General features: G+C 39.0%; 1 protein-coding gene across 3 annotated transcripts in view; it reads right to left on the bottom strand.

Moving 5' to 3' along the window:
• Positions 1 to 6,992: 6,992 nt before the first annotated feature.
• LOC122673825 (B-cell receptor-associated protein 29) overlaps positions 6,993 to 25,206 on the bottom strand; it is a 50,230-nt gene continuing 32,016 nt past the window's right edge. For all 3 annotated transcript variants that reach the window (XM_043871716.1, XM_043871715.1, XM_043871717.1), the window contains exons 7-8: positions 16,218 to 16,318; positions 6,993 to 8,741 (exon numbers count right to left, since the gene is read on the bottom strand). In XM_043871716.1, the coding sequence (XP_043727651.1) occupies positions 8,709 to 8,741; positions 16,218 to 16,318 (134 nt within the window). In that variant the 3' untranslated portion in view covers positions 6,993 to 8,708. The remainder of the gene's footprint in view (positions 8,742 to 16,217; positions 16,319 to 25,206) is intronic.

Raw genomic sequence — 25,206 nt, 5'->3', positions numbered from 1 at the left:
CATTTACTTAACTCATGTGTTTTCTCTTTTGGAAAAAGATTTTCTGCTTTAGCCTCTTCAGAGAGACAAATCATCTCTGTTGGGGTGAGGGGGGCCATCACCCAGCGCCGCGGGAAGACTGGTGAATCTAGGGATCTAAGTGCTTTTCAGACAGCTTTCAACTAACCCTCCTCGTTTCAGCCTATGCCTGCCCTCCTTCTCCCGGAGTAGCTGGTGTCGTCACTCCCAGAGCTTCTGTTATTTGGCCCTTTTCTTGACTTGCCCCTTCCCCCCCACCTCCTCCCTCCCCTGAAAGTAGAATTCATTCTTTTTCAATTCTACCAAGTCAGTACCCCTTATTCATCTGCTCTGCAGCTCCTAGAACATTGGTGCTGTTCCTTCTCATACTCATTTTATTCTTATAGGTTTATGCTTTTAAAAACTTTCTTTAGTTTTAATGCAGTTTAGGAGAGAGTAAAAGTGAGTGTTCAATCAGCTATCTTTTTGAAATTCTGTTTTCTTTAGATAAAATCCTGCATCTGATATCTTCTAGTGTTGACAGAATTTTGCAACTGCCTTCATTAGGGAAAACCAAAGGCAGCAGGCTCTGGGCATGGTGAGCTTGGGTCCCACTCTGTTTCAGTTTTGAAATGTACAACTGCACTTTGGATTGCCTCATAGATAGTCTAATTAAAAGTACAAATTCTCCCGGGAACTATGCACAGTATTTTATAATAATCTTATAAGGGAAAAGAATCTGAAAAATATGTATGTATAACTGAGTCACTTTGCTATATACCTGAAACTACACATTGATTTACACATTGTAAATCAACTAATACTTCAATTAAAAAAATAAAATTCCCTCTACGCTCCACACCCCCCCCACACACCCCACCAAATTCTCCACACTAAGAACAAATAAAATGTTATGGGAATCTGATTACAAATCACACTTTCAAAAGTACTTGGCATTCACATAGTTTCCTCACTGTGGTAGCTAGCACAATAAAGTGAAGTGAAAGTGTTAGCCACTCAGTCACATCTGACTCTTGCAACCTCATGGACTGTAGGCTGCCAGGCTCCTCCGTCCATGGAATTCTCCAGGCAAGAATATTGGAGCGGGTATTCTCTTCTCCACGGGTTTTTCCTGACTCGGGGTCGAACCCAGGTCTCCTGCATTTTAGGCAGATTGTTTATCATTTGAGCCACCAGGGGAGCTCAGATAGAAATATAACACCCCTCTCCCCTAAAGAGGACCATATTCTAATCCTCAGAAACTGTTAAGTGTGTTAAATTATGTGGCAAAGAGGAATTAAGGTAGCAGGTGGAATTAAATCAAAAGCAGATGGTAAGCAAATCAATTGCCTTTAAGATCAAGATTATCCTGGCTTCTCTGGGTAGGACACCATGTAATCACAAGAGTCCTTAAATGTAAAAGAGGGAAGCAGAAGACCAATAGAGTACAACGTGACATAAGAAGGACTCCATTGGCTGTAACTGAATCTGAGGATAGAATGGGGCCAGACAAGTGCAGAGCTCAAAAAGGTGGGAAACAGATCATCCACTAGAGCTTCCAGAAGGAACCCGCCCTGCTAACACTTGGATTTTAGCTCCCTCACACTTGGAAGAAAAATTATGACCAACCTAGACAGCATATTAAAAAGCAGAGACATTACTTTGCTAACAAAGGTCTGTCTAGTCAAGGCTATGGTTTTTCCACTAAGTCATGTATGGATGTGAGAGTTGGGCTATAAAGAAAGCTGAGCGCTTAAGAATTGATGCTTTTGAACTGTGGTGTTGGAAAAGACTCTTGAGAGTCCCTTGGACTGCAAGGATATCCAACCAGTGCATCCTAAAGGAAATCAGTCTTGAATATTCATTGGAAGGACTGATGTTGAAGCTGATACTCCAATACTTTGACCATCTGATGCGAAGAACTGACTCATTGGAAAAGACCCTGATGCTGGGAAAGATTGGAGGCAGGAGGAGGGGACAACAGAGGATGAGATGGTTGGATGGCATCACCGACTCGATGGACATGAGTTTGAGTAGACTCCAGGAGTTGGTGATGGACGGGGAGGCCTGGCGTGCTGCATGCAGTCCATGGGGTTGCAAAGAGTCGGACACGACTGAGCGACTGAACTGAACACTCATTGCAGACTTCTAATCCCCAGAATCTTAACAGAATACACTTGTTATGAGCAACATTTGTGATAATGTATTGCAGCAGCCCTGGGAAACTAATATACGTATTATGAAGTAAAGCAGCGATTGTGACGCCTGTTCCACTAAATTTTGAAAAAGTTGATTACATTAACTTTTCCCTCTCATTTCTCGCCTAGAGGCAGATTTGCTTATTTTAATATTTACTTATTTGGCTGCACCAGATCTTAGTTGTGGCATGTGAAATTTTGTTGTTGTTGTTGTTTATCTGTGGCATGCAAACTCTTATTTGTGGCATGTGGGATCTATCTAGTTCCCTTACTAGGGATTGAACCCAAGTCCCTTGTATTGGGAACATGAAGTCTTAGCCACTTGACCACCTAGAGGTAGATTTGTGTGAGTTAATGAAGTTTAAGCTTTGGGCCTCTCACCTGACACAGTTACTCTTGGAATACTGGAGTGGTCGAGTGCAGCCAGGAAGCATTCCTGATAAATTGCCCAGGGAGATCTTAGTAGAAATGGAGCTGGGTCTCCAAGGCTCTAGCAATTTGTTGTCATTTTTGTTCTTATTCTGAAGAAATTCTCATGTTCAAACCTAATTTTGCTTTGGTAATTTTATATTGTTTTTCTTACAGAGATTTCCACAAATTTTATCTGCTCTGGGCAACCCCATGCCCCACCAACTGTAGATCTGGCCCTACCACTGCCTTTCTCTTATTTATCAAAGAGTTAGAAATATCACACCTGCACAGGTGTGTATATATATTTTAATTATCGGGAAAGGAAAAATAAGAAGTGGCAATAAAGGTTCAAGTGGCTACTAAAACATCCCAGACCCAGGCCCTTCCACAAGATCAACTCTGCCAATGGAAATTGAAGGGAAATATGTCACTGGTCTGGAACAGGGATGTATTATTTTAAGACAGTTGGTCAAAATTGTAATTAATTTTATGGTAATCTTAAAACAATAGGATATACTCTAAAGACAAGGAATGGGAAGAATTATCTGAAGAGAATCTGATACATTAGAAATAGAATTAAATCCAAATAAATATTTATTCATTTCTAGGCAAATCAGATGCTGGGCTTTGCCTGGGGCAGGAGGAGAGGTGTTAGTGGAATGATAACCCAGAGTTGTCAGGAAAAAGTTCTCAGAAACTGCCTTATGGTGCATTTTCCTTGTGTAGAACTAGGGGGTTCACTTTTAAAGCACATGTATAAATTCTCCTTTCGGATTATCCTTTTCTTTCTTCCTTTCTCTCCTTCCTTCCCATTCTCTCCTTCCTTCCATCCCATTCTCTCTCTCCCTCCCTTTTCTTCCTCTCTTTTCCCCTATCTTTCTTTCTTTTCCTCTCTTCCTTCTCTCTTCTTCTTTTCTTCACGAAGGCAATGTTCCATTGGGTACCAGTTTTTGTATAATATTGAGTCGCTTTCTTCCAGAAAAAGTTGTTTTACTTCATCTAATCCTCTAAGTCCCTGAGGTGGAGTCTTGGTGGTGGTTTAGTTGCTCAGTCCTGTCTGACTCTGTGACTCCATGGACTGTAGCCCGCCAGACTCCTCTGTCCGTGGGATTTCCCAGGCAAGAATACTGGGGTAGCTTGCCATTTTCTACTCCAGAATCTTTCCCCAACCCAGGAATACAGCCTGTGTCTCCTGGATTGGAGGTGGTCTCCTTCATCGCAGGCAGATTCTTACCCTGAGCCACCCCAGGTGGTGAGGTAGTCTTTCACTTTAAAAATGAAGAAACTAGGAGTCAAAGTGGGATTTGATTTCAGGTGATTTATGCATATACTAATTATGCTTGTCTGCTTGTAGAGCATTTTCTGCCTATAAAATTTCTCATTAAATGTCCAACAACAGAGGATGAATCACATGCTTGTTGTCGCAGGACAGTGGCTTTCATCTCCTTTTTCTGTCCTCACATAACAGGTGGTTATGGCACAGTCCTGTTGCTTGGGTGGGTAATTCTCAATGGTGGTTAGTAGTGAACGGGGCATATGGGTACGACTGTATGTAACTTGAAAAAACCCTGACCCATCAGGTGATGGGTGATGTTTATACATCCTATTGGAGGTCCTGCTGTAGAAGAATATGTATTGATGTGGAGGAATAAAAGCAGGTCACAAAACAGTATGTATGGTATGATTTAATTTTTGTAAATATTTGTATGTAAGAGCATTAACCGAACTGTGTTTTTCTCTGTTTTCTATGTTGTGTGTCAGTTTTGTTTCAAGAGGAAAAAAAAAAAAAAAAACCTTTCAGGAAGTAAATCCTTGTAGAGTGTTATTTCAGGAAGCCCTTGGCTGAGATGTGGCAGGAAGTCATCAGTGCACTGAGAATGAGAATTAAATTCTTTACCATGGGTGTTGCTTCAGGAGGAACAAAGATTTCTGAAGGAGTGATAATACAGTATGGAGAAACCTGGTTGACCAGGAAGGCATCTGGCTTAGGGAGCAAAGCCAAAACTTCAAATATGTTCTTTGCTCAAATTTAGAAAACCGGTGACCACGAAGAACAAAAAACCCTGTAGGAACTTTCAGTTCAGTTCAGTTCAGTTCAGTTGCTCAGTCATGTCCGACTCTTTGTGACCCCATGAATCATAGCACACCAGGCCTCCCTGTCCATCACCAACTCCCGGAGTTTACTCAAACTTGTCCATCGAGTCGGTGATGCCATTCAAGCCATCTCATCCTCTGTCGTCCCCTTCTCCTCCTGCCCCCAATCCCTCCCAGCATCAGGGGCTTTTCCAATGAGTCAACTCTTCACATCAGGTGGCCAAAGTATTGGAGTTTCAGCTTCAGCATCAGTCCTTCCAATGAACACCCAGGACTGATCTCCTTTAGGATGGACTGGTTGGATCTCCTTGCAGTCCCAGGCACTCTCAAGAGTCTTCTCCAACACCACAGTTCAAAAGCATCAGTTTTTTGGCGCTCAGCTTTCTTCACAGTCCAACTCTCACATCCATACATGACCACTGGAAAAACCATAGCCTTGACTAGACGGACCTTTGTTGGCAAAGTAATATCTCTGCTTTTTTTTTTTTTTTTTTTTTTTTTTTTTTTTATTTTTTTATCTCTGCTTTTTAACATGCTATCTAGGTTGGTCATAACTTTCCTTCCAAGGAGTAATCGTCTTTTAATTTCATGGCTGCAATCACCATCTTCAGTGATTCTGGAGCCCCAAAATATAAAGTCTGACACTGCTTCCAGTTTCCCCATCTATTTCCCATGAAGTGATGTAGGAACTTTAGTCTTTCCCAATTTTGTCACAATCAGAAGTCAAGCTCTTACGTTGCGTGTGTGTGTGTACACAAGGGGTAACTGAAAGCTCTTGTGTTTTGTGTGCTTCGTCCTCCTTGTGGTGAAAGTCACAGTAAAGATAAAAAAGGAGAGACCAGAAGTCTACTTCCCTTGTAAATTCTTCCTGTGTAAAATGCACAGATATTGTGAGGGCACACTGCATGCTGCTGATGGACTAATAACAGTTAAGTTAAATATAAAAGGCTGGACTGCAGAGAAAGTAGAGGATGTAATTTAAAATCATGATCCAAATGTAAATGGCAGGCATGATGAGACTCTTTGAGTAGAAAAGAGATGGGCGGTCCCTCCCATCTACATACCACCAGAGCTGAACTATGAAATAATAAAATGCACTTAGTAAGTTGTTATTATTTAGTCACTAGGTCGTGTGCGACTCTTCTGTGATCCCTTGGACTGTAGCCTGCCAGGCTCCTCTGTCCATGGGATTTTCCAGGCAAGAATACTGGGGTGGGTTGCCATTTCCTTCTTCAGGGGATCTTCCCGGCCCATGTCTCCTGCATCACGGGCAGATTCTTTACCACTGGGCCGCTTGGGAAGCCCCAGTTAACTGATTTAAGAAATGCTAAAACAAAAACAAAATTGAATTCTCATTAGTGGGGGTCAAGAACTCTAGGAAGGGTAGGCTGAAGAATAAAAGAAATTCAAAAGGGCTTCATGGACTTCAGATAACTCATTCTAGACATAAGCAAGGCATAAAAAGCCCACTGTATTTACACATTGCATCATGGGTCCTCAAACACATGGTGTAACACATGTTGGTTGCAGGCATGGCCGTTCAGCTCTGGTGGTACGTAGACGGGACAGACAGAGAAGGCAATGAACCGGATGGGAATGCAGAACCAGGCCAAGCCACAGAAGTGGAGCAGGGTAACGGGAGCAGGTGCATCCAGGAGGCTGGAACTGTGTGGTCTGAGGAGGCAAGGCTCTCGGCAGAGCCCCACCGGGACTGCAGCATGAGAATTTACAGATCCAGGCAGGTTGGTGGCATCAAGACTTAATCTAGTTACCAGTGCAGGGGCCCAATATAGAGTCAGACAACAAATGAAGATGACTAAAGCCACATTCTAGATGCTCAGCTACGATTTTATTTTTCTGGCCACACTGAGTGGCATGCGGGAATTAGTTCCCCAGTCAGGGCTCGAACCCATGCTCTTGGCACTGGAAGTGCAGAGTCTGAACCACTGGACCACCAGGGAAGCCCCTCAGCTAGAGCTTCTTAAGTGTGACTTTCTATAACCTGAGACTTCAAGGTATATTTGCAGGGAGGGAGGGAATCTGACAAAACTCTTAACTGATAGAAAAGGGCAAGTGTAACCCTTCTGTTTGAACCTATAATACAGCCTAAGATATAAGGAAGTCATCACTGACAGGAGGAACTTAGTTTGCAATTCGACTAGGTCTGTGTTTATTTATAATAATAGGATTTGCTAAACACCCTCACTGACAAGGAGAGTCAAAAGAATTAACAAGCACAGCTCAAGAGGCCTTCAGCGTGGTGTAAAACAGACACACTCGAGAGCCAGACTCCATGGTCCAATCCTTGGTTAGTACATGGCAGTATTTTATTTAGCAAATTATAGCTAATTTGTGTATAAAAACTGGAATAGTATCTCGGGAACCAGGACACCTAAATTCTAGACTCAAATCCTAGCCCTGGATCTAACTACTCATGTTAACTTGGGAAAACTGCATACACTTTTGAGGACTGTTTGCAGACCTGTACAATTGAGATGAGGACCAAGACTACTTGAATAAAGTGCTTTCTGGGAATCTTTCAAATCCTTATGCCCTTCAAAGAGCACCTGTACAGTCTGCACAACTTTTGAGAATCACTGTGTTATCTCAGTTTATATATTAATCCCGATCTAAATGTTATGATTCCCATTTCAGAGATAAGGAAATGGAAATCTAGCAAGTTTGATTTATCTGTGCAAAATCCGATGGCTAAATTAGTGGTGAGAATAGGATTATTATTTGGTTCTGTCAGTTCTAAAGCTGTGTAATTTCTATTTTTCTGTATGTTATTCTGTCATTAGACTTGATTTGTTGACTAGGCCAAGATCATAAATACACACAATCTATATCTCACTCTGGTAGGCTGGCACTTTGATATTTTTAAGTTGCTACTTGTTCAGTTCTCTCCTCTGTCAGCATTCCCTTGCCTTGTTATTTATGGTTCTGTCAGCCCATATGGCCTAACTCCCATTTCTTACTTTGTTAAATGTCTCCTACATGTCTGTTTTCTAGCAGTAACTCCTTTTATCTGAAATAAAATTCTTATGTACTTGCTCATTTCTTATGTACTTGCCACGTTACAATGAAAAAAACTAATTATGCATGAAGTTGGTGCTAAAATGATCATAACAAAGGATAAAACAAACATCAGGGAAGTAAAGAGTCCAGTAATTATTTTTCATTTTCTTTTATATCTAGGTCTTTAAGAAACAAGGAAGATAGCTTTCAAGTCTAAACACTGGAGCAACCTAAATCACATTAATATAACAATCATCCTCTCCTAAAGGAAACTAAATGAATATATGAATGGAAAATAGTATTTAATATGTAGCTTTCAGAAAATAGAAACACCTCAGAGAAACTGTGACACCAGTGTGTATATATATGAGGTAATATCTGTATAATTAGCAACTCTCACAGCAATGGGAAACACTGCTTTTTGGATACATTATACATAAACTTTCTATCTCAAGAATTCCACATTGTTGTAAAATAATTTCAGTTCAGTGCTATGGCAATTATGCAAATAGATGTAAACTCCATTCCCAGATGAACATTAAAGAAGCAGAATGCCTACTAATTATGTATTAACACAAATGTCAACAAAAATAATTTAACAGGTGCAGAAACACAATACTGAAAATATAATTATCAATACAGCTGTCTTAAAAGAGTTAACTAGTACCATCAGGCTTAAAAAAAAGCACTTAAGGTCACTGTTTTCATGTTTCACTCTTTCAGCCACCATACACCAGTGTTACTATCAGTATCTAAATAAGGTGTTTAACATGCTTATATTTTATTTAAGAGCTGGAATACAGGCTTTACAATATATCTGAAACATCATCAATACTGTGATAATGCCATTCTGATAAGTCTATGTGTGTGGCATTAAAAAAATACTGCTGGCCACAGTATGTTTTCTGAGCTGAGTTTTAAGCTTCCTGGAGGCTGGCGTGATGACACGTCCCCCTGGCCTGGTGCACTCACACTCTCCTTCCACAGGGTTCACAGGCATTTCTTGTCTTTCCCTGCACGATCCTGTAAGAAAAAAACACGGCTTGGGTAGTTAGAGAAAGAGATTCACAAATATGACAGGGACTTTTAAAAAACATTCTCTTTCAGTTCTGGTTTCCTCAGTGTGTATGCCCAGCAGTGGGATTGCTGGGTCGTATGGCATGGAAGCAACCTAGATGTCCATCGGCAGACGAATGGATAGGAAAGTTGTGGTACATATACAACACAGGAATATTACTCAGCTATAAAAAAGAATGCATTTGAGTCAGTTCTAAAGAGGTGGATGAAACTGGAGCCTATTACACAAAGTGAAGTAAGTCAGAAAGAAAAACACCAATATAGTATATTAAAGCATATATATGGAATTTAGAAAGATGGTAACAATGACCTTAGATGCAAGATAGCAAAAGAGACACAGATGTAAAGAACAGACTTTTGGACTCTGTGGGAGAAGGTGAGGGTGGGATGACTTGAGAGAATAGTATTGAAACATGTATGTATGTTACCATATGTGAAATACATGACCAGTCCAAGTTCGATGCATGAAACAGAGCACTCAAAGCCGGTGCGCTGGGACACCCTGAGGGATGGGATGGGGAGGGAGGTGGGGGGGTTCACGATGGGGGACACATGTACACCCATGGCTGATTCATGTCAATGTATGGCAAAAACCACCACAACACTGTAAAGTAACTAGCCTCCAATTAAAATAAATTAAAAAAATAAAAAACATTCTTTTCTGTGTATAGTTATTAATCATAAGGATAATCAAATGAAAATACAAAGTCTCATATTTTAAAAAACTACAAAATGTATTAATGTGTTTAAAAGGAAAAGAAATAACACTCTTGTTAAGTTCATCTTTTCCCTGGCTTTAATCTATTTTGCTTTCATTTCACAGGTTATAGAAGGAGAACAAAATTTCTAAAATTCCCCTCGTGCAAACCTAATTAAGATTTTTGGCAAAGAAAGAATGAAGGAAACAAAAAAATCCATACGGGTGGCTTTTTTTGTTGCTGTTCTTCTGACATTTGCCAATAGAACTGGCTTCTCAAATTACACTCCTTGCTGATCATAAGATGACTATAATACATCATTTAAAACTGGAGGAAAATGGGATAGACATTAACATAAGAGATCATTTTCTACATTGAGAAAAAATAAAACAAACAATGGAGTTGTGTGGTTATTGCTGCAACAGAGAAGCTATCAAGCTTTCTTTTGGGATGAGCATTCTTGCTTTCAGGGCAACTACAGTAACATTAAATTAAAGCAGCTGAGTCAGAGGACAGCATTAGAGGAGGCATCTGAATAACAAGGTATAGCTCTTATGTGTTCACATATATCTTACCACTTTAGATAAAAATCATAGCTTTAATGGAGCTGCTACCCTGACGAGTCCCTTAAGCGAAGGGTAATTTTCCAAAATGAAACTTTAAAAGTGGATAGTGCTGACAAGTCTGTGCTGTCAATGACCCCGAATACACTGTGCTTTCTTTTTTTTTCTAGAAGAGAGCCATGGCAAACAAGGAAAGGCAAAGACTACATGTTTTGAAGGTACTGTTTTCTAATATTTATTTAGTGCCTATAACAGGCAGGGGATCAGATGGGGAAATCCAAAGAGGTTTACAAGATATAAAGTGGAATTTGTTTACAATAGAGAAACCAGTTTCCCATCTTCCACCTGTTTCCTTAATATTTTAACAGTCCTTTAAGATTATTTTATTTAAAATAAATCAAGTATATAAAACTGAAAAGTTGTTTTCCAATGAACTTTATGATGTAATTCAATTATTGAGGTTGGTCTGACAACAGAAGTAAAATTCATAAAGGACAATTTGGCACAGCTTTTTACTGTGGCTGGTCTAGAGCAATCTTTTACTTCTCAAATGGGTTCAGAAAGTGAATATCAAAGTTTAAGAGTGACTTTTAAGAAAATGGTTCTCATATAATGACACCTAAATCTCAGAATATTATTCAGGCTCTCATATTGGATAATGAGGGGTTAAGTAGGTGAATGGGAAAAAAATGTGGCCAATTAAGAAATAACTTTCCCACAGTAGTAGATATAATGGTCATCTGAGTTAAATTCACCCAACCAGTCCATTTTAGTTTGTTAATTTCAACAGCCATCATAGTCAACAAAAAGAGTCTGAAATGCAGTACTTGGATGCAATCTCAAAAAGGACAAAATGGTCTGTTTGTATCCAAGGCAAACCATTCAATATCACAGTAATCCAAGTCTATGCCCTGAGCAGTAATGCTGAAGAAGCTAAAGTTGAACAGTTCTGTGAAGACCTATAAGACCTTCTAGAACTAATACCAAAAAAAGATGTCCTTTTCATTAATATGGGACTGGAATGCAGAAGTAGGAAGTTAAGAGATAACTGGAATAACAGGCAAATTTGGCCTTGGAGTACAAAATGAAGCAGGTCAAGGACTAAGAGTTTTGCCAAGAGAACTCACTGGTCTCAGCAAACATCCTCTTCCAACAACACAAGAGAAGACTCTACACATGGACATCATCAGATGGTCAACACTGAAATCAGATTGATTATATTCTTTGCAGCCAAAGATGGAGAAGCTCTATATAGTCAGTAAAAACAAGACCAGGAGCTGACTGTGGCTCATATCACAAACTCCTTATTGCCAAATTCAGACTGAAATTGAAGAAAGTAGGGAAAACCACTAGACCATTCAGGTATGACCTAAATCAAATCTCTAATGATTATTGAGTGAACGTGACAAATAGAATCATGGGATTAGATCTGATAGACAGTGCCTGAAGAACTATGGACGGAGGTTCATAGCTCAGAGGCTGTGATCAAAACCATCCCCAAGAAAAAGAAATGCAAAATGAAAAATGGTTGTCTGAAGAGGCCTTACAAATAGCTGAGAAAAGAAAAGATGTGAAAAGCAAAGGAGAAAAGGAAAGATATACCCACCTGAATGCAGAATTCCAAAGAATAGCAAGGAGAGATAAGAAAGCCTTCCTCAGTGATCAATGCAAAGAAACAGAGGAAAACAATAGAATGGGAAAGATTAGAGATCTCTTCAAGAAAATTAGAGATACCAAGGGAACATTTCATGCAAAGATGGGCTCAATAAAGGACAGAAATGGCATTGACCTAACAGAAGCAGAAGATATTAAGAAGAGGTGGCAAGAATACACAGAAGAACTATACAAAAAAGATCTTCATGACCCAGATAACCACGATGGTGTGATCACCCACCTAGAGCCAGACATACTGGAATGCAAAGTCAGGTGGGCCTTAAAGCATCACTACAAACAAAGCTAGTGGAGGTGATGGAATTCCAGTTGAGCTATTTCAAATCCTGGAAGATGACGCTGTGAAAGTGCTGCATTCAATATGCCAGCAAATTTGGAAAACTCAGCAGTGGCCATAGGACTGGAAAAGGTCAGTTTTCATTCCAATCCCAAAGGAAGGCAATGCCAAAGAATGTTCAAACCACCACACAATTGCACTCATCTCACACGCCAGCAAAGTAATGCTCAAAATTCTCCAAGCTGGGCTTCAACAGTACATGAACCATGAACTTCCAGATGTTCAAGCTGGGTTTAGAAAAGGCAGAGGAACCAGAGATCAAATTGCCAACATCCATTGGATGATCCACTGGATCATCAAAAAGCAAGAAAGTTCCAGAAAAACATCTACTTCTGCTTCATTGACTATGCCACAGCCTTTGACTGTGTGGATCACAATAAACTGTGGAAAATTCTTCAAGAGATAGGAATACCAGACCACCTGACCTGCCTCCTGAGAAATCTATATGCAGGTAAAGAAGCAATAGTTAGAACTGGACATGGACAACAGACTGGTTCCAAATCGGGAAAGGAGTACGTCAAGGCTGTGTATATTGTCACTGTGCTTATTTAACTTATATGCAGAGTACATCATGAGAAATACTGGACTGGATGAAGCTAAAGCTGGAATCAAGACTGCTGGGAGAAATATCAATAACCTCAGATATGCAGATGACACCACCCTTGTGGCAGAAAGCGAAGAAGAACTAAGAGCCTCTTGATGAAAGTGAAAGAGGAGAGTGAAAAGAGTTGGCTTAAAATTCAACATTCAGAAAACTCAGATCACGGCATCTGGTCCCATCACTTCATGGCAAATAGATGGGGAAACAATGGCAGACTTTATTTTTTTGGGCTCCAAGATCACTGCAGATGGTGACTTCAGCCATGAAATTAAAAGACACTTGCTCCTTGGAAGAAAAGTTATGACCAACCTAGACAGCATATTAAAAAGCAGAGACATTACTTTGCCAACAAAGGTCCATCTAGTCAAAGCAACGGCTTTTCCAGTAGTCATGTATGGATGTGAGAGTTGGAGTATAAAGAAAGCTGAGCACAAAAGAATTGATGCTTTTGAACTGTGGTGTTGGGGAAGACTCTTGAGAGTCCCTTGGACTGCAAGGAGATTCAATCAGTCCATTTTAAAGGAAATCAGTCTTGAATATTCATTAGAAGAGCTGATGCTAAAGCTGAAACTCCAATACTTTGGCACCTGATGCAAAGAACTAACTCATCTGAAAAGACTCTAATGCTCGGCAAGATTGAAGGCGGGAGGAAAAGGGGATGACATAGGATGAGATGGTTGGATGGCATCACTGACGCAATGGACAAGAGTTTGAGTAAGCTCTGGGAGTTGGTGATGGACAGGGAAGCCTGGCGTGCTGCAGTCCATGAAGTCGCAAATAGTTGGACGTGACTAAGCGACTGAACTGAACTGAACTGAACAGTTGTAGAGAGTTTATCTTGTTTAAAGATATTTGAAGGGCTTTCTTGCTTAGGATTTAATGCTCATGAGATATTAAAATCTTTATCTAAGCATTAAAGAAGCCAAGGTGCATGAATGTCAAATGATTCACCAGTGGTTTACAGAATTGTTTAACCATGGGGCTAAGAGTTTTTTTCTTCAAATAGATATTTGTTACAGGGAACTGGTTTTATAGGTGGTAAGAGAGTAGACACTGAAAGAGGATGGCAAGGCAACTTAGGAATTAGCAACAGGAGAAAACCACTCTTTGGGTTGGAGGGCAATGGAGGAGACAGTATTACAGATTCCAGGAATGAGGGACACCAGGTGGAAGCCCCCAGTGGGAACTGGGACTGTGGAAAGAGATGAGGCTGCTGTGGCAGATGCTGCCCAAAGCTGAGAGAGCAGGGGAAGTTCCTGGCTTTCCCCTTTTTCTGCCTTTAGTCTTTTACCCATGCCTCCCTTTGGCTGAATCTGCCCAGAAGCCAGAGAACAGATCCCAGAACTCAAAGTCCAATGACCAGCAGGTAAAAGAGCGTAACAGTTAATGATGACGATTTCTTGACTTTGAATCCAGTTGTGAATGCTTTCACTTTTCAGTTAGTGATTTTGGGTACATTATTTAACATCTACAGGTCTCATTTTCCTCATTTACATAATGTACATTTTAGTTGATAAGCTAGGACAGAAAGTACGAGGATTGTTATATGAAGCCATCAACTAAGTGCTCGGTCCAGAGCACATCCTTAGTAAGTACTATCCATTAAATACTTCAAAAACCTGGATATAAGGCCTAAATGCATCAACGCCCAACTCTCAGCCTGGTACTTGGCATATTTGGGATGAGATCATTTTTTCAAAGACACAGATTTAACAGTCACTTTCTTGGGAGGGGATTTCTCATAAAAGCTTTTGAACACTTTTATCAAGAACGTATACCTTAAGCTGAAATTTTTTGGGAACGCTTTTTTTGGGTTGAGTGAATCTCAGTAACATACATTTTTTAGGGATTAAGAGAATCATTGGATGCTGCCACAATGGGATATTCAGCAATGATGGAGTCTTCCTGCTGCTTCTCCATCTAGGGATCTAAATGTTTCTGACACCTAGGCAGAGTCCACTGGTGTAAGGTACTCATCCTCATTGCCTATACTCTGACCTCACACATGGGAAGGTGAAAAAGTTCTTTTTTCAGGTGACAGGCTTCTAAAGTGCTTCTCCACTTTCCATGGAGGATCTTGAAGGATGCAAAGGAATAATTCTCATCTCATCATGCCATGATAAAGCCAACAATTTCAGGTACTCTGTTTTAGAGATGGGGAAAGGGCGGTCTTGCTGAAAATCGAACTGGTTTCTCCAGACCCTGTGAAGTGAGCTTTGGGAGTCCTGGGTCTGGAGCACATAAAGAATCTGTCTGTCTCTGGGTGTCCTATTGTCAAAGCAGGTTAGTTAAACATGCAACTCGGCTGGGAATAACAGATTGCCAATGTGCTTTGGACCTTCTCTTGACTGGCTCTAATCAAGGCCAGAGTGCCTGGATAAGAGTAATTCATTATTTCAGTAAAATTTCTACAGAAGAATTAATACTGATAATGGTGATAATTATGGTAAAAGCTCTCATTCCTTGGGTGTTTACTGGCCAGGTACAATGCTAAGTGGCCTACACATTTTCTTTAATCCTTCCAACAAGCTGGTGAGCCAGGTGCTATTATTGTTCTGATTCTACAGATGAAGAGAAGTGAGCCCCAGCAGGGTGACATAAACTGCTTGGGATCACAAAGCCAGCATGAGAGTTAAGAGTTATTCCAGTTGTCCGACTCCAAGGCCTATGAGTAGAGTGCTTGTTTGTCTTGTACGAGGTACATTGCTAGATCCTGAAGATACAATGACCACTGACAAGCAGGGAAATGAGACTAAGGTTTCTTGTACAGTGAAATAACTGTAGAGCTGTAATTGCTAAAAAGCCTCGATTGAAGGCCACAAACACTGCCAAATTCTAAGGAAAAGCCCAACCTGAAAGCAGAAGAGCAGAGACAGTCCACTTTGGGAGGAACTAGGAAAGCCAGGGTTGCCTCTGGAATGGGTGGGTCTTCCCAGTGGGCTGGCAAATCAATTCAGGTTATGACCTGGCAGCCCAAGAGGGAAGGAAGACAAGCCCATTCCATGGGTGAATGTAGGGAACTGGCTCTTGATGAACTGAAGGGGAAGAGAAAGAAAATCATGGCCCCAACTTTGTGGCTTCAATGACAAAAAGGTTTTCCTTATGTCCATCTTTCAACTCAACTCTGGAGGAAAAACATATATGTGAATGCTGCAGGGTTTGTCCTAAGATGTTTAAAACAGTAGGACTGAAGAGTAGTGTGATGTAGGTCTTTGATTTTTGGTTGTATTTTGACATGCATATGGCAAACATTCAAAATGTCAAAACTAAATTATTTCAGGACCAACCTTTTTTCAATGCTGCTCAATTCTTTTGCTTAAAACATCATTGCAACAAGAGTGCTCTAAGTTAGCATGCTGTAAATCTCTATGTCATTATTATCTTGCATATTGATGCAATGTCCCATTCTTAAATCTTCAAGTAAAAATTGGCTTAATCATTTAGCAAAGTCAGAATTAAGAACACCTTGACTTGGGAAGGTGAACAGCCCAAATAATTGACTTAAGTAATTATTTTTTAAAAGCTGAGGCTCATAAAGTGGATGTCACCCACCTGAAGTCCTGAGTGTTCTCTCAGGAGCCGGTCATACTCTTTTGAAAGTCTCTCTGATTGCATCTTCATTATCATCACGTCATTTTGTGCCTTAGAAAGGGCTAGAGAACATTGAAAAGAATTTAAAAATCTTGAATTTGAAATTATTTCAAATTTATAGGAAAGTTGCAAAGAGAACTCCTTTGTAGCCTTTATTTGACATTGTATTCTCTCTGTACAAGCACAATTATTTTCTTGAACCATTTGAGATCAAATTACAGACTTCATGTCCCTTTACCCTTAGGAAATCACTGTGTATTTCCTAAGAACCAAGATATCCACAGTATAGTTACCAAATTTAGGAAATTTAACATCAATATAATACTTTTTATCTGATCTACCATCCACTTTCGATCTTCACAACTGTACCACTTACGTCCTTTTTATCATTTTTTTCAGTTCTAGTCCAGATATCTAGTCCTATATTGAAGATTGGCATTAAGATGTCATGTCTCTTTAATTTCCACTAATCTGGGATAGTTCATTAGCTTTCCCCCTTGCCTTCTTCTCCCTACTCTTCAATGACACTGATATTTTTAAGAACACAGCCCCCTCTTTTTAATAGAATGTTTTCCATTTTGATTTTGCCTGATGTTCTCTGATTAAATTCAGATTATATCTCCCTCTTATATGCAAATACGACATAATGTTGAATGTATGTTGATACTGAATGTATCTCAAGGTTATCACATTTAGAGGCCCATCTGCCTCTGTTTTTTCCATTTTTATAGTTATTTTCCTCCTGTAACTAAGAAGTGATGAGACAATTAAGACTATGTAATGACACCACCTTATGGCAGAAAGCGAAGAGGTACATAAGAGCCTCTTGATGGAGGTGAAAGAGGAGTGAAAAATCTGGCTTAAAACTTAACATTCAAAAAACTAAGATCATGGCATCCGGTCCCATCACTTCATGGCAAATAGATGGGGAAAAAATGGAAACAGTGAGAGACTTTATTTTCTTGGGCTCCAAAATCACTCCAATCGGTGAATGCAGACATGAAATTAAAAAATGCTTGCTCCTTGGAAGAAAAGCTATGACAAACTTAGACGGTGTATTAAAAAGCAGAGACATCACTTTCCTGATAAAGGTCCGTATAGTTAAAGCTATGTTTTTCCAATAGTCATGTATGGATGTGAGAGTTGGACCATATAGAAGACTGAGTGCTGAAAAATTGATGCTTTTGAACTGTGGTGCTGGAGAAGACTCTGGAGAGTCATCTGGACAGCAAGGAGATCAAACCAGTCAATCCTAAAGGAAATCAACCCTGAATATTCACTGGAAGGACTGATGCTGAGCTGAAGCTCTAATACTCTGGCCAACTGACACGAAGAGCCGACTCACTGAAAGACTCTGATGCTGGGAAAGATTAAGGGCAGGAGGAGAAGGGGTGACGGAGGATGAAATGGTTGGATGGCATCATCTACCCAATGGAAATAAGTTTGAGCAAGCTCTGGAAGACAGTGAAGGACAGGGAAGCCTGGCGTGTTGCAGTCCATGGGGTTGGGACATGACTGAGTGACTGAACAACAAAACATCCTGTTTCTTGTCAAAACTTCAAGTTTATATTCAGCATCTACAGATGATTCTTTCCTAAAACCAATCTTTGTTATGATGATTGCAAAACAGTGATTTTCCAACTTCACCATGCAATCCAAATTTATCAGTCAGCACTATAGTATAAAGAAGAGTCTTCCTTTCTTTCATATCCATCCACCCACCATCAGTATGAACTAAAAATAGATTGCTATTTTTAAAAATGATTTGTAACTCATTAATATACTTAATTTCCCCCAGGTCTGGCCAGGGAGAACCTCTTTCAGGCTGGCATTTATGCCCTTTGACTATGCTCCCAACAGTTCCTGGAACAAGATGTTCCAGATTTACTCTAACCTTTCCCAGGCTTAGCCTGGACTCAAGCATTACCAAATAGAATTTATCAGAAGGGTCTGCTTTTGAAAAAACTGAGGGTGGAAAAATATTTTATCATTTTTACTAAGAGATGGGTGACCCTATTTCCTTAAGAATGATCACTTTCTTATACAAAGTAGAAAAATATGGGGTGTATAAGTGGCGTTTAAAGACATTACTTCAAGATGATACACAGATATGGCTATATATTAGTCTTTGTCTACCAAGGACCTAAGTCAGAAGATTAGACAGAAGTTAAAATATATATATAAAGATATACATTTAAGTCAACACTTTGTGTAGAAGCTAGTGAGCAAATGTGCAGAAGGGAAGAACTGTATAAGATGGACTGGAGAAATTCTGGGAATCCTGAACTAGCTCTACATACAGTTCTGCACATGCAGCCTTCAGAAGTTCTGCATTTGTAAATCTTTGAGGGTAGGATTTGAGGATAGAAAGTGGGATTTATAAAACTTTAGTCACTTGTTTTGCAAAATAAAATTAAATTTTAGGTTCTCTTTATAAACAGTTTGATTGTCTTCCCTCCTGAGAAGCCATTATAAAGGCATTTTTATATATAAATGTGTAAGTCACTATCAACTGAAGTACCTTTTGTATCAATACTTTCTTGACTATTTTGTCTAATTAAACTCTGCATTGTTCTACATCTGTGCTGTCCAATATGGTAACCACTAGCTTTATACGGCTACTGAGCACTTCATTTAGCATATCTTCGTAATGGGAATATAACTGCCTCACAATGCTGTGTTACTCTCTGCTGCACAACAACACTGTGTGAGTTGGCTGTATGTACACATATGCTCCTTCCCTTGTGAGCCTCCGTCCTACTCCGTCCACCCTACTCCTTAGGTCATCACAGAGCACTGGGCTGAGTTCCCTCTGCAACACTTTAAATATGGCAAGTGCAACAGAAGAACTGGGTTTTAAATTACATTTAAATTACATTCTGATTTAAATAGCCATACATAGCTAATGCCTAGTGATATTAGATAGCATAGCTTTATAATTTCCTCACACTACTTCTACAGATCCATAATCTAAATTAGGTATTAAAAACTGAATTTGACAACTTTAATGTGTCACTTAGTAAAGAAAGGCATGGGTTGGATGTGGAAGAGAGATTTCTGGTAGTTAGATTTCATAAGGACCATAGCCACAACATAAAGACGATGCATTAGTTTTCAATTTGGGCATAAGGCATTTCCTAGAAGACACGAAAAAATAGAGCATGGTGTCATTTTCGGGACCTTCCTTACTAAAAAATGTTTAAGAGTTTGGACTTGAGTATATAAAAAGCAAAGAAGATTCTACAACTTAGTAACATCTGAGTAGTCTGTAACAGTGGTTTTAAAAATGTTGATCAGGAGCTTGTATCGAACAGTTCTTAAGGTTAAAAATGACTTATACTTAAATTTCTGACATGAATAAATTAATTAGGAGATTTAATAAATCATGTATCAACTCATTAAAAAATACTATTACAACTTCCTTATTAAAAGATACTATTTTCTTATGAATTGTTAGGAGAAAGAATGAATCAGGTGACCCTACGAATCTGTCAGAAAAGCTAGAAACCATGTGTATATAGCCTATCCAGAAGTTTCTTCTGATTATGAAGAAAGTACAAAGCTATAACAAACAACTGCAGGCAAATCCTGTTTTTCTAGCACTTATCAAGCCAAGGCATGAACTGTGTTTCTTATTTTATTCTGTATTTCAGTGGATATTAGTAAACCTAATGATTACTAGCTTACTGATTTACTCCAATTAGGAGAGGCTGTTACTGTCTAGGAGCCTTCTGGACTGTTTCCCAGTTCTTTCTTTACCTCTCATTTTATAAAAACTACAATATTCTGTTTTGGTTGTCTTCTACCTCCTTCTGGAACTGCCTTTATGACTAAGCGATTACATAAAGTTGTTATCTGACATTTGAATATGCTTCTCGTTTTATTTCAAACCATGTTATTTTGGAAACAGCATATATAGGGAAGACATCAGATAAGGAGGCTTGAGGTGATACATCTAAGTCACTATTTCAATCTTCCCATCTGCCAAAATGAGCTATCACTTTCCAGTAGTGGTATGGAAATATTGAGATATTTCATGAGATTACTGGACAGGTTCAGTTATGCTCACTGGGAACTTTTAGAGGCACCAATCATTAATATAAAGAAAAACTCTAATTAATATTACAGTGACATGTAGTAAGCCAAAATATTTCTGTAAAATGACATGTAAGCAGGCCAAAAATACCTGTGGTTTTCCAAGTGCCAAACTTACATTTATTGGGCTATTTGCACAGTGGGAAGAGTTGGTGACACCGATGCACTGTGTAAATGTATCACTATGATTTCTATCCGAGATAAGAGACAGTATCAACTAAACTCTGCAAGGAACATTAAAAAAAACATTTTTAGACCCATTGGCAATAGAGCTCAAGCTGGCTGTGGTATACGAGGTATAAGGACTACACTAGAGGAAAACTAATTTGAAAAGTGTTCATACATCTGGTTTTGATTTCCTTTCAGTCCATTTGGTTCTATTTTTGAGAACTCGAGAGTGACACACCAGACTATTCAGTATACTTAATCCTTATATGTACTGTTCCTTTACAGGGATCATCACTGGACCACTAATCTACAGTAATACTTCCAAAATACTTGGAAAGGACACACAAACATCTGTTCAGTAAGGGATATAAGTTGTGGTTTTAATTATATTATGCTTAGTTTTGTATGTGCCTATCTTGTCAGGTACATGCAGGTAAGGTCTGTTTTATTTATTACTTCAAACATTACCTACTTTCTTTTAACCCCACACCCATATGTTGATAAGGTGTGTTGGTTTTACTTCCTTTACATCTCTCCAATCTATCCACTCCACTCAGTCACTATTACCACTCTCTTCACCTCTACTGAAATGGATTCCTCACCTTGTTTCTTGGCTACTCTAGTTCACTGTCCACAAGTCAAAGAGACTGCTCGCTCCCATGCCTGAAAACCCCACAACAGTGCCCCTCAGATGTAACAGGTAAACATGGCACACGAGACCCTTTATGCCATCATAAATCCGAGACCTACTTTTCAACTTGCATCACTGCCTCCATCTTATTTTACGGTTCAGTCACAGTCAGTTCCTTGTAGCATTTCAGAAAGTACTACTCTTTCAGTTACATGCTGCTCATTTTCTTAAACCATCCTTGCTCATCTCCTTTAACCTCCTTGCCTGACTCATGCTTTCCTACTTCATCTGGCTAATTAATATTTATCCTTTAAAATGTCAAGAAATTATCCTTGATCTCTTCTGTTGGTTTCTACTTCACCTTGAGCTTAATCTTATTATATCACTTATGCTGAAGTGTGACTATAACCCTGGGCTTCCCTGGTGGCTCAGCAGGTTTGATCTCTGGGTCAGGAAGAACCCCCTGGAGAAGGAAATGACAACCCATTCCAGTATTCTTGCCTGGAGAATCCCATAAACAGAAGAGCCTGGCAAGCTACAGTTCATGGGGTTGCAAAGAGTTGGACACAATATAGCAACTCAACAACAACAAACTATGTTCCCCAGCAGATCATGGACTACTCAAGAAACAAAGTTGAACTTCCCTGGTGGTCCAGTGGTTAAGGATCTGCCTGCCAATGTAGGGTATATGGGTTCAATCCCTGGTCCCAGGAAGATTTCACATGCTGCAGAGCAACTAATAAGCCTGTGCGCTACAACCACTGCGCTCATGTGCCACTACTGAAGCCCCTGCACCCAGAGTCCATGTTCCACAACAAGAGAGCAGCCCCTGCTTGCCACAGCTAGAGAAAGCCCGAGTGCAGCAACAAAGACCCAGGGTAGCCAAAAATGTTTTTAAAAATTAAAAGAAAAAAAAATGAAGCTGTGTCTTGTCTTGCTATTCTGAGCACCCAGCACTGTGCCTAGTGTTTGTTGGGTATTTAAAATATGTTCCTTGAAGGAATTAAAGAGCAAATGAAAAGTCTAAGCTTTAAGCATGTAAAAAATCCACTTGTGTGAAATCAGTTCAGTTCTGAAAATATGATAAATGTCAGGTAAACAATGGAGGACCATTTTAATCACTTGATAGGAATCTTGGTTTCAACTAAAACCAATTATATCTTTAATGAAAAAAAATTCAGGCTAGTTGGAAATTCACAAAGGAAACGGACCACTCATGATATTTTGATAAAAATATAATTGTTACAATTATCTCATGCTAATTTAGAATTAAAAACCAAAAGCAAATACTATCATAGAATCCAGTTGAGTTAAAAAAAAACACAAAACAGAAAATACTTATTTTAGTAATGGGGCAAGATATGTACAAGATAAGCCTGGAGTATGTTGTAGAGTTAGAATGATGTACTCAAAAAAGATAAAGCAAAAAAAAAAAAAAATCCACAATGATGAAGATACATTAAGGAGACACAGGAGTAAACTGAAGGAGCTCCCAATGACTAAAGCTGTAAAAAATAACCTGAGCAACAAAACAAGTAGTATTAAATTATAATCTGAACTACAAAGTAGACATTCATGAGTTTTTCTGATATAAATAAATAGGGGTAAGTAGACAAATCTGTGCAGAAGAGCTTCAAACATTTATTCAGATACTCTGTCCTCAAGGAGATAGGGCATAACCCCCTACTTCTTAATCTTGGGCTACAAATAGTGACTTTCCTTCCAAAGACTACATTGTGGAAATAAGGGGCTAAAAAAGTAACTTTTTTTAGTGAGGTAGTGTCAAAGACTACTTTAACCAAAAAATCAAGGTCAACATTAACAGTGTAAATCATGTTGATAATATATTCTTGAAATCATGTAGTAAAAATGACATTTTACCTCTGTGACTTTCCTCTCAAGTCCCATACCTCAGTCTAATCATGAAAAATAGCAGATTCCAAATGAGAAACTTTCTGCAAAAAGCCAGTACTTTTCAAAACTGTCAAGGTCTTCAAAAATAAGTCTGAAAAACTACTGTAGCCAAGAGAAACCTAAGGAGATATGAAACTAAATGTAACGTGGTATCCTGAGTGAGATCCTAGAATACAAAAAAGATCTCAGCTGAAAACTAAGGAAATCTGCATAAACTATGGATTTTTTCAATAATAATATATCCATATTGATTCATTAATTATATAAATATAACATATTAATGTAAGACATGAATATTAGGAGACACTGAGTATGGGGAATATGATAATTCTCTGTGCTATACTGCCTACTTTTGTATAAATCTACACTATCCTGGTTTACCAGATGGTAAAGAATCTGCCTGCAATGCAGTAGACCCAGGTTCAATCTCTGGATGGGGAAGATCCCCTGGAGAAGGGCATGGCAAGCCACTCCAGTATTCTTGCCTGGAGAATCCCATGGACAGAGGAGCCTGGTGGGCACAAAGAGTCAGACATGACTGTAGTGACTTAGCACACAGCACACATCCTAACATAAAGTTTAGTTTTAAAAAATTACAGTGGGAAAAAAGCCCACACAAAAAATATATATATGGGACATGCTATAATAAAATTCATTAGGATATAAGTAATATCTTAGTAAGAACCTATCTGATATGATTTTTTAAATTCCCTTGCTTAAAGAAAGAAAAACTTAAACTTTTCTTTAGTGTAAAATCTTCTGATGTTTCAAAATTATTATATTATACATTTAAAAACCCCACCAAAGTGGTAATATTAAAAAAGTCACTGAGTGGGGAGTGAGGAAGTAGAGAAAAGCAAAAATTCTAGTAAAGCATGGACTTAATACATTTCAAGAATAACAAAGTATAGGTTTCTTCATCTTCATGAGTAAGTCTTACATAGAAAAGGCTTAAGTTACTTAAGAGGAGGGTTAAAAAAAAAAGAGGAGGGTTGAGGGACAGTATGATTATAAATATCTTAAAGATACTTAAAGTTAGGGCTTATAAAAATAGTTTTTATGAAATCTACATTAGAGCCAGTATGTACAACAAATATACAAGGGTGGTGAGAATTAAGCTCCTTAACAATGATGATAAATCTTTACTATTTACATCAAGAATATGAAGAAGGAAAGTTTCTTCCAGTCTCTAATTTCTGAGAGTTCATGAAACCTAAGAGCCCCTCTAAAGATTCCTAGTCTTCACGACTAGAGAAGATGAAGCTTTTACACAGGTGAAACTGCTGTAAGACAAGGGAGTCATCCATTCATCTATCCATGCGTCAACACATGGAATGCCTACTGGGCATCAGACTTTCAGCTAAGTGCTGAGGATGGAAAGATAGCTAAGGTCCTTGTTCTCACAATACGCATCTTCTAGTCAGGGAGGAAGACAATAAAGAAGCCAACCACCCACCCAACAGTGAGTGCTAAGTGTCATGCAGGAAGTTCAAACAGAATGCCAGGATGGAGCACGTACAGCCACACAGAGATGGAGTACTCAGGAAAAGCTTCTCTGAAGTGGTGAAATTTAAGCTACTATCAGTTCTGTCTGCTAAGGGCACCTAGAAGCAATGACACCCCAGTAGCACACTGAGGGTCCAGATCTTACTTTCTATCTACCATTCTTCACTTTAAGGCTCACTAGAGAAATGGTTGATTCAAAGGATGGAGGAGGAAAGGAACAAGATAAGCTTGGAATATCTAATGTTATACCAGAATGGAAATGCTTACAGAATGGGGGCATGACAAAATGATAGGGGACCCAGCTTGAAAAGATTCCCATTGGCCAAATCTGAGACAATCTGAACAATAAAATAAAATTTACTGAATATATTAAATAGGCAAATCAATAAATAACTGTGGGAAAAATGAAAAAGCTCCTCCTTTAACAATAGAATGGCATTTAAAAAATGGAGAAGGAATAAGGAAATTAGAAAATCACCATTTAGAAACTGTAAAAATAATAGCAAGGAAAATATGAAGAGAGAGAAAAGGATAGGGCAAATATAAGATATTATCATTTGGGTAACTGAGTGAGGGCTACAGGGCTCTTCTTGGTAGTATTTCTGCATCTCTTCTGTGATTTGAATTTATCATGTC

The sequence above is a fragment of the Cervus elaphus genome, chromosome 18 (assembly GCF_910594005.1).
Source record: "Cervus elaphus chromosome 18, mCerEla1.1, whole genome shotgun sequence".
Taxonomy (NCBI): domain Eukaryota; kingdom Metazoa; phylum Chordata; class Mammalia; order Artiodactyla; family Cervidae; genus Cervus; species Cervus elaphus.
The sequence above is the reverse complement of the archived record's forward strand: the minus strand, read 5'-3'. Positions and strand labels throughout refer to the sequence as shown.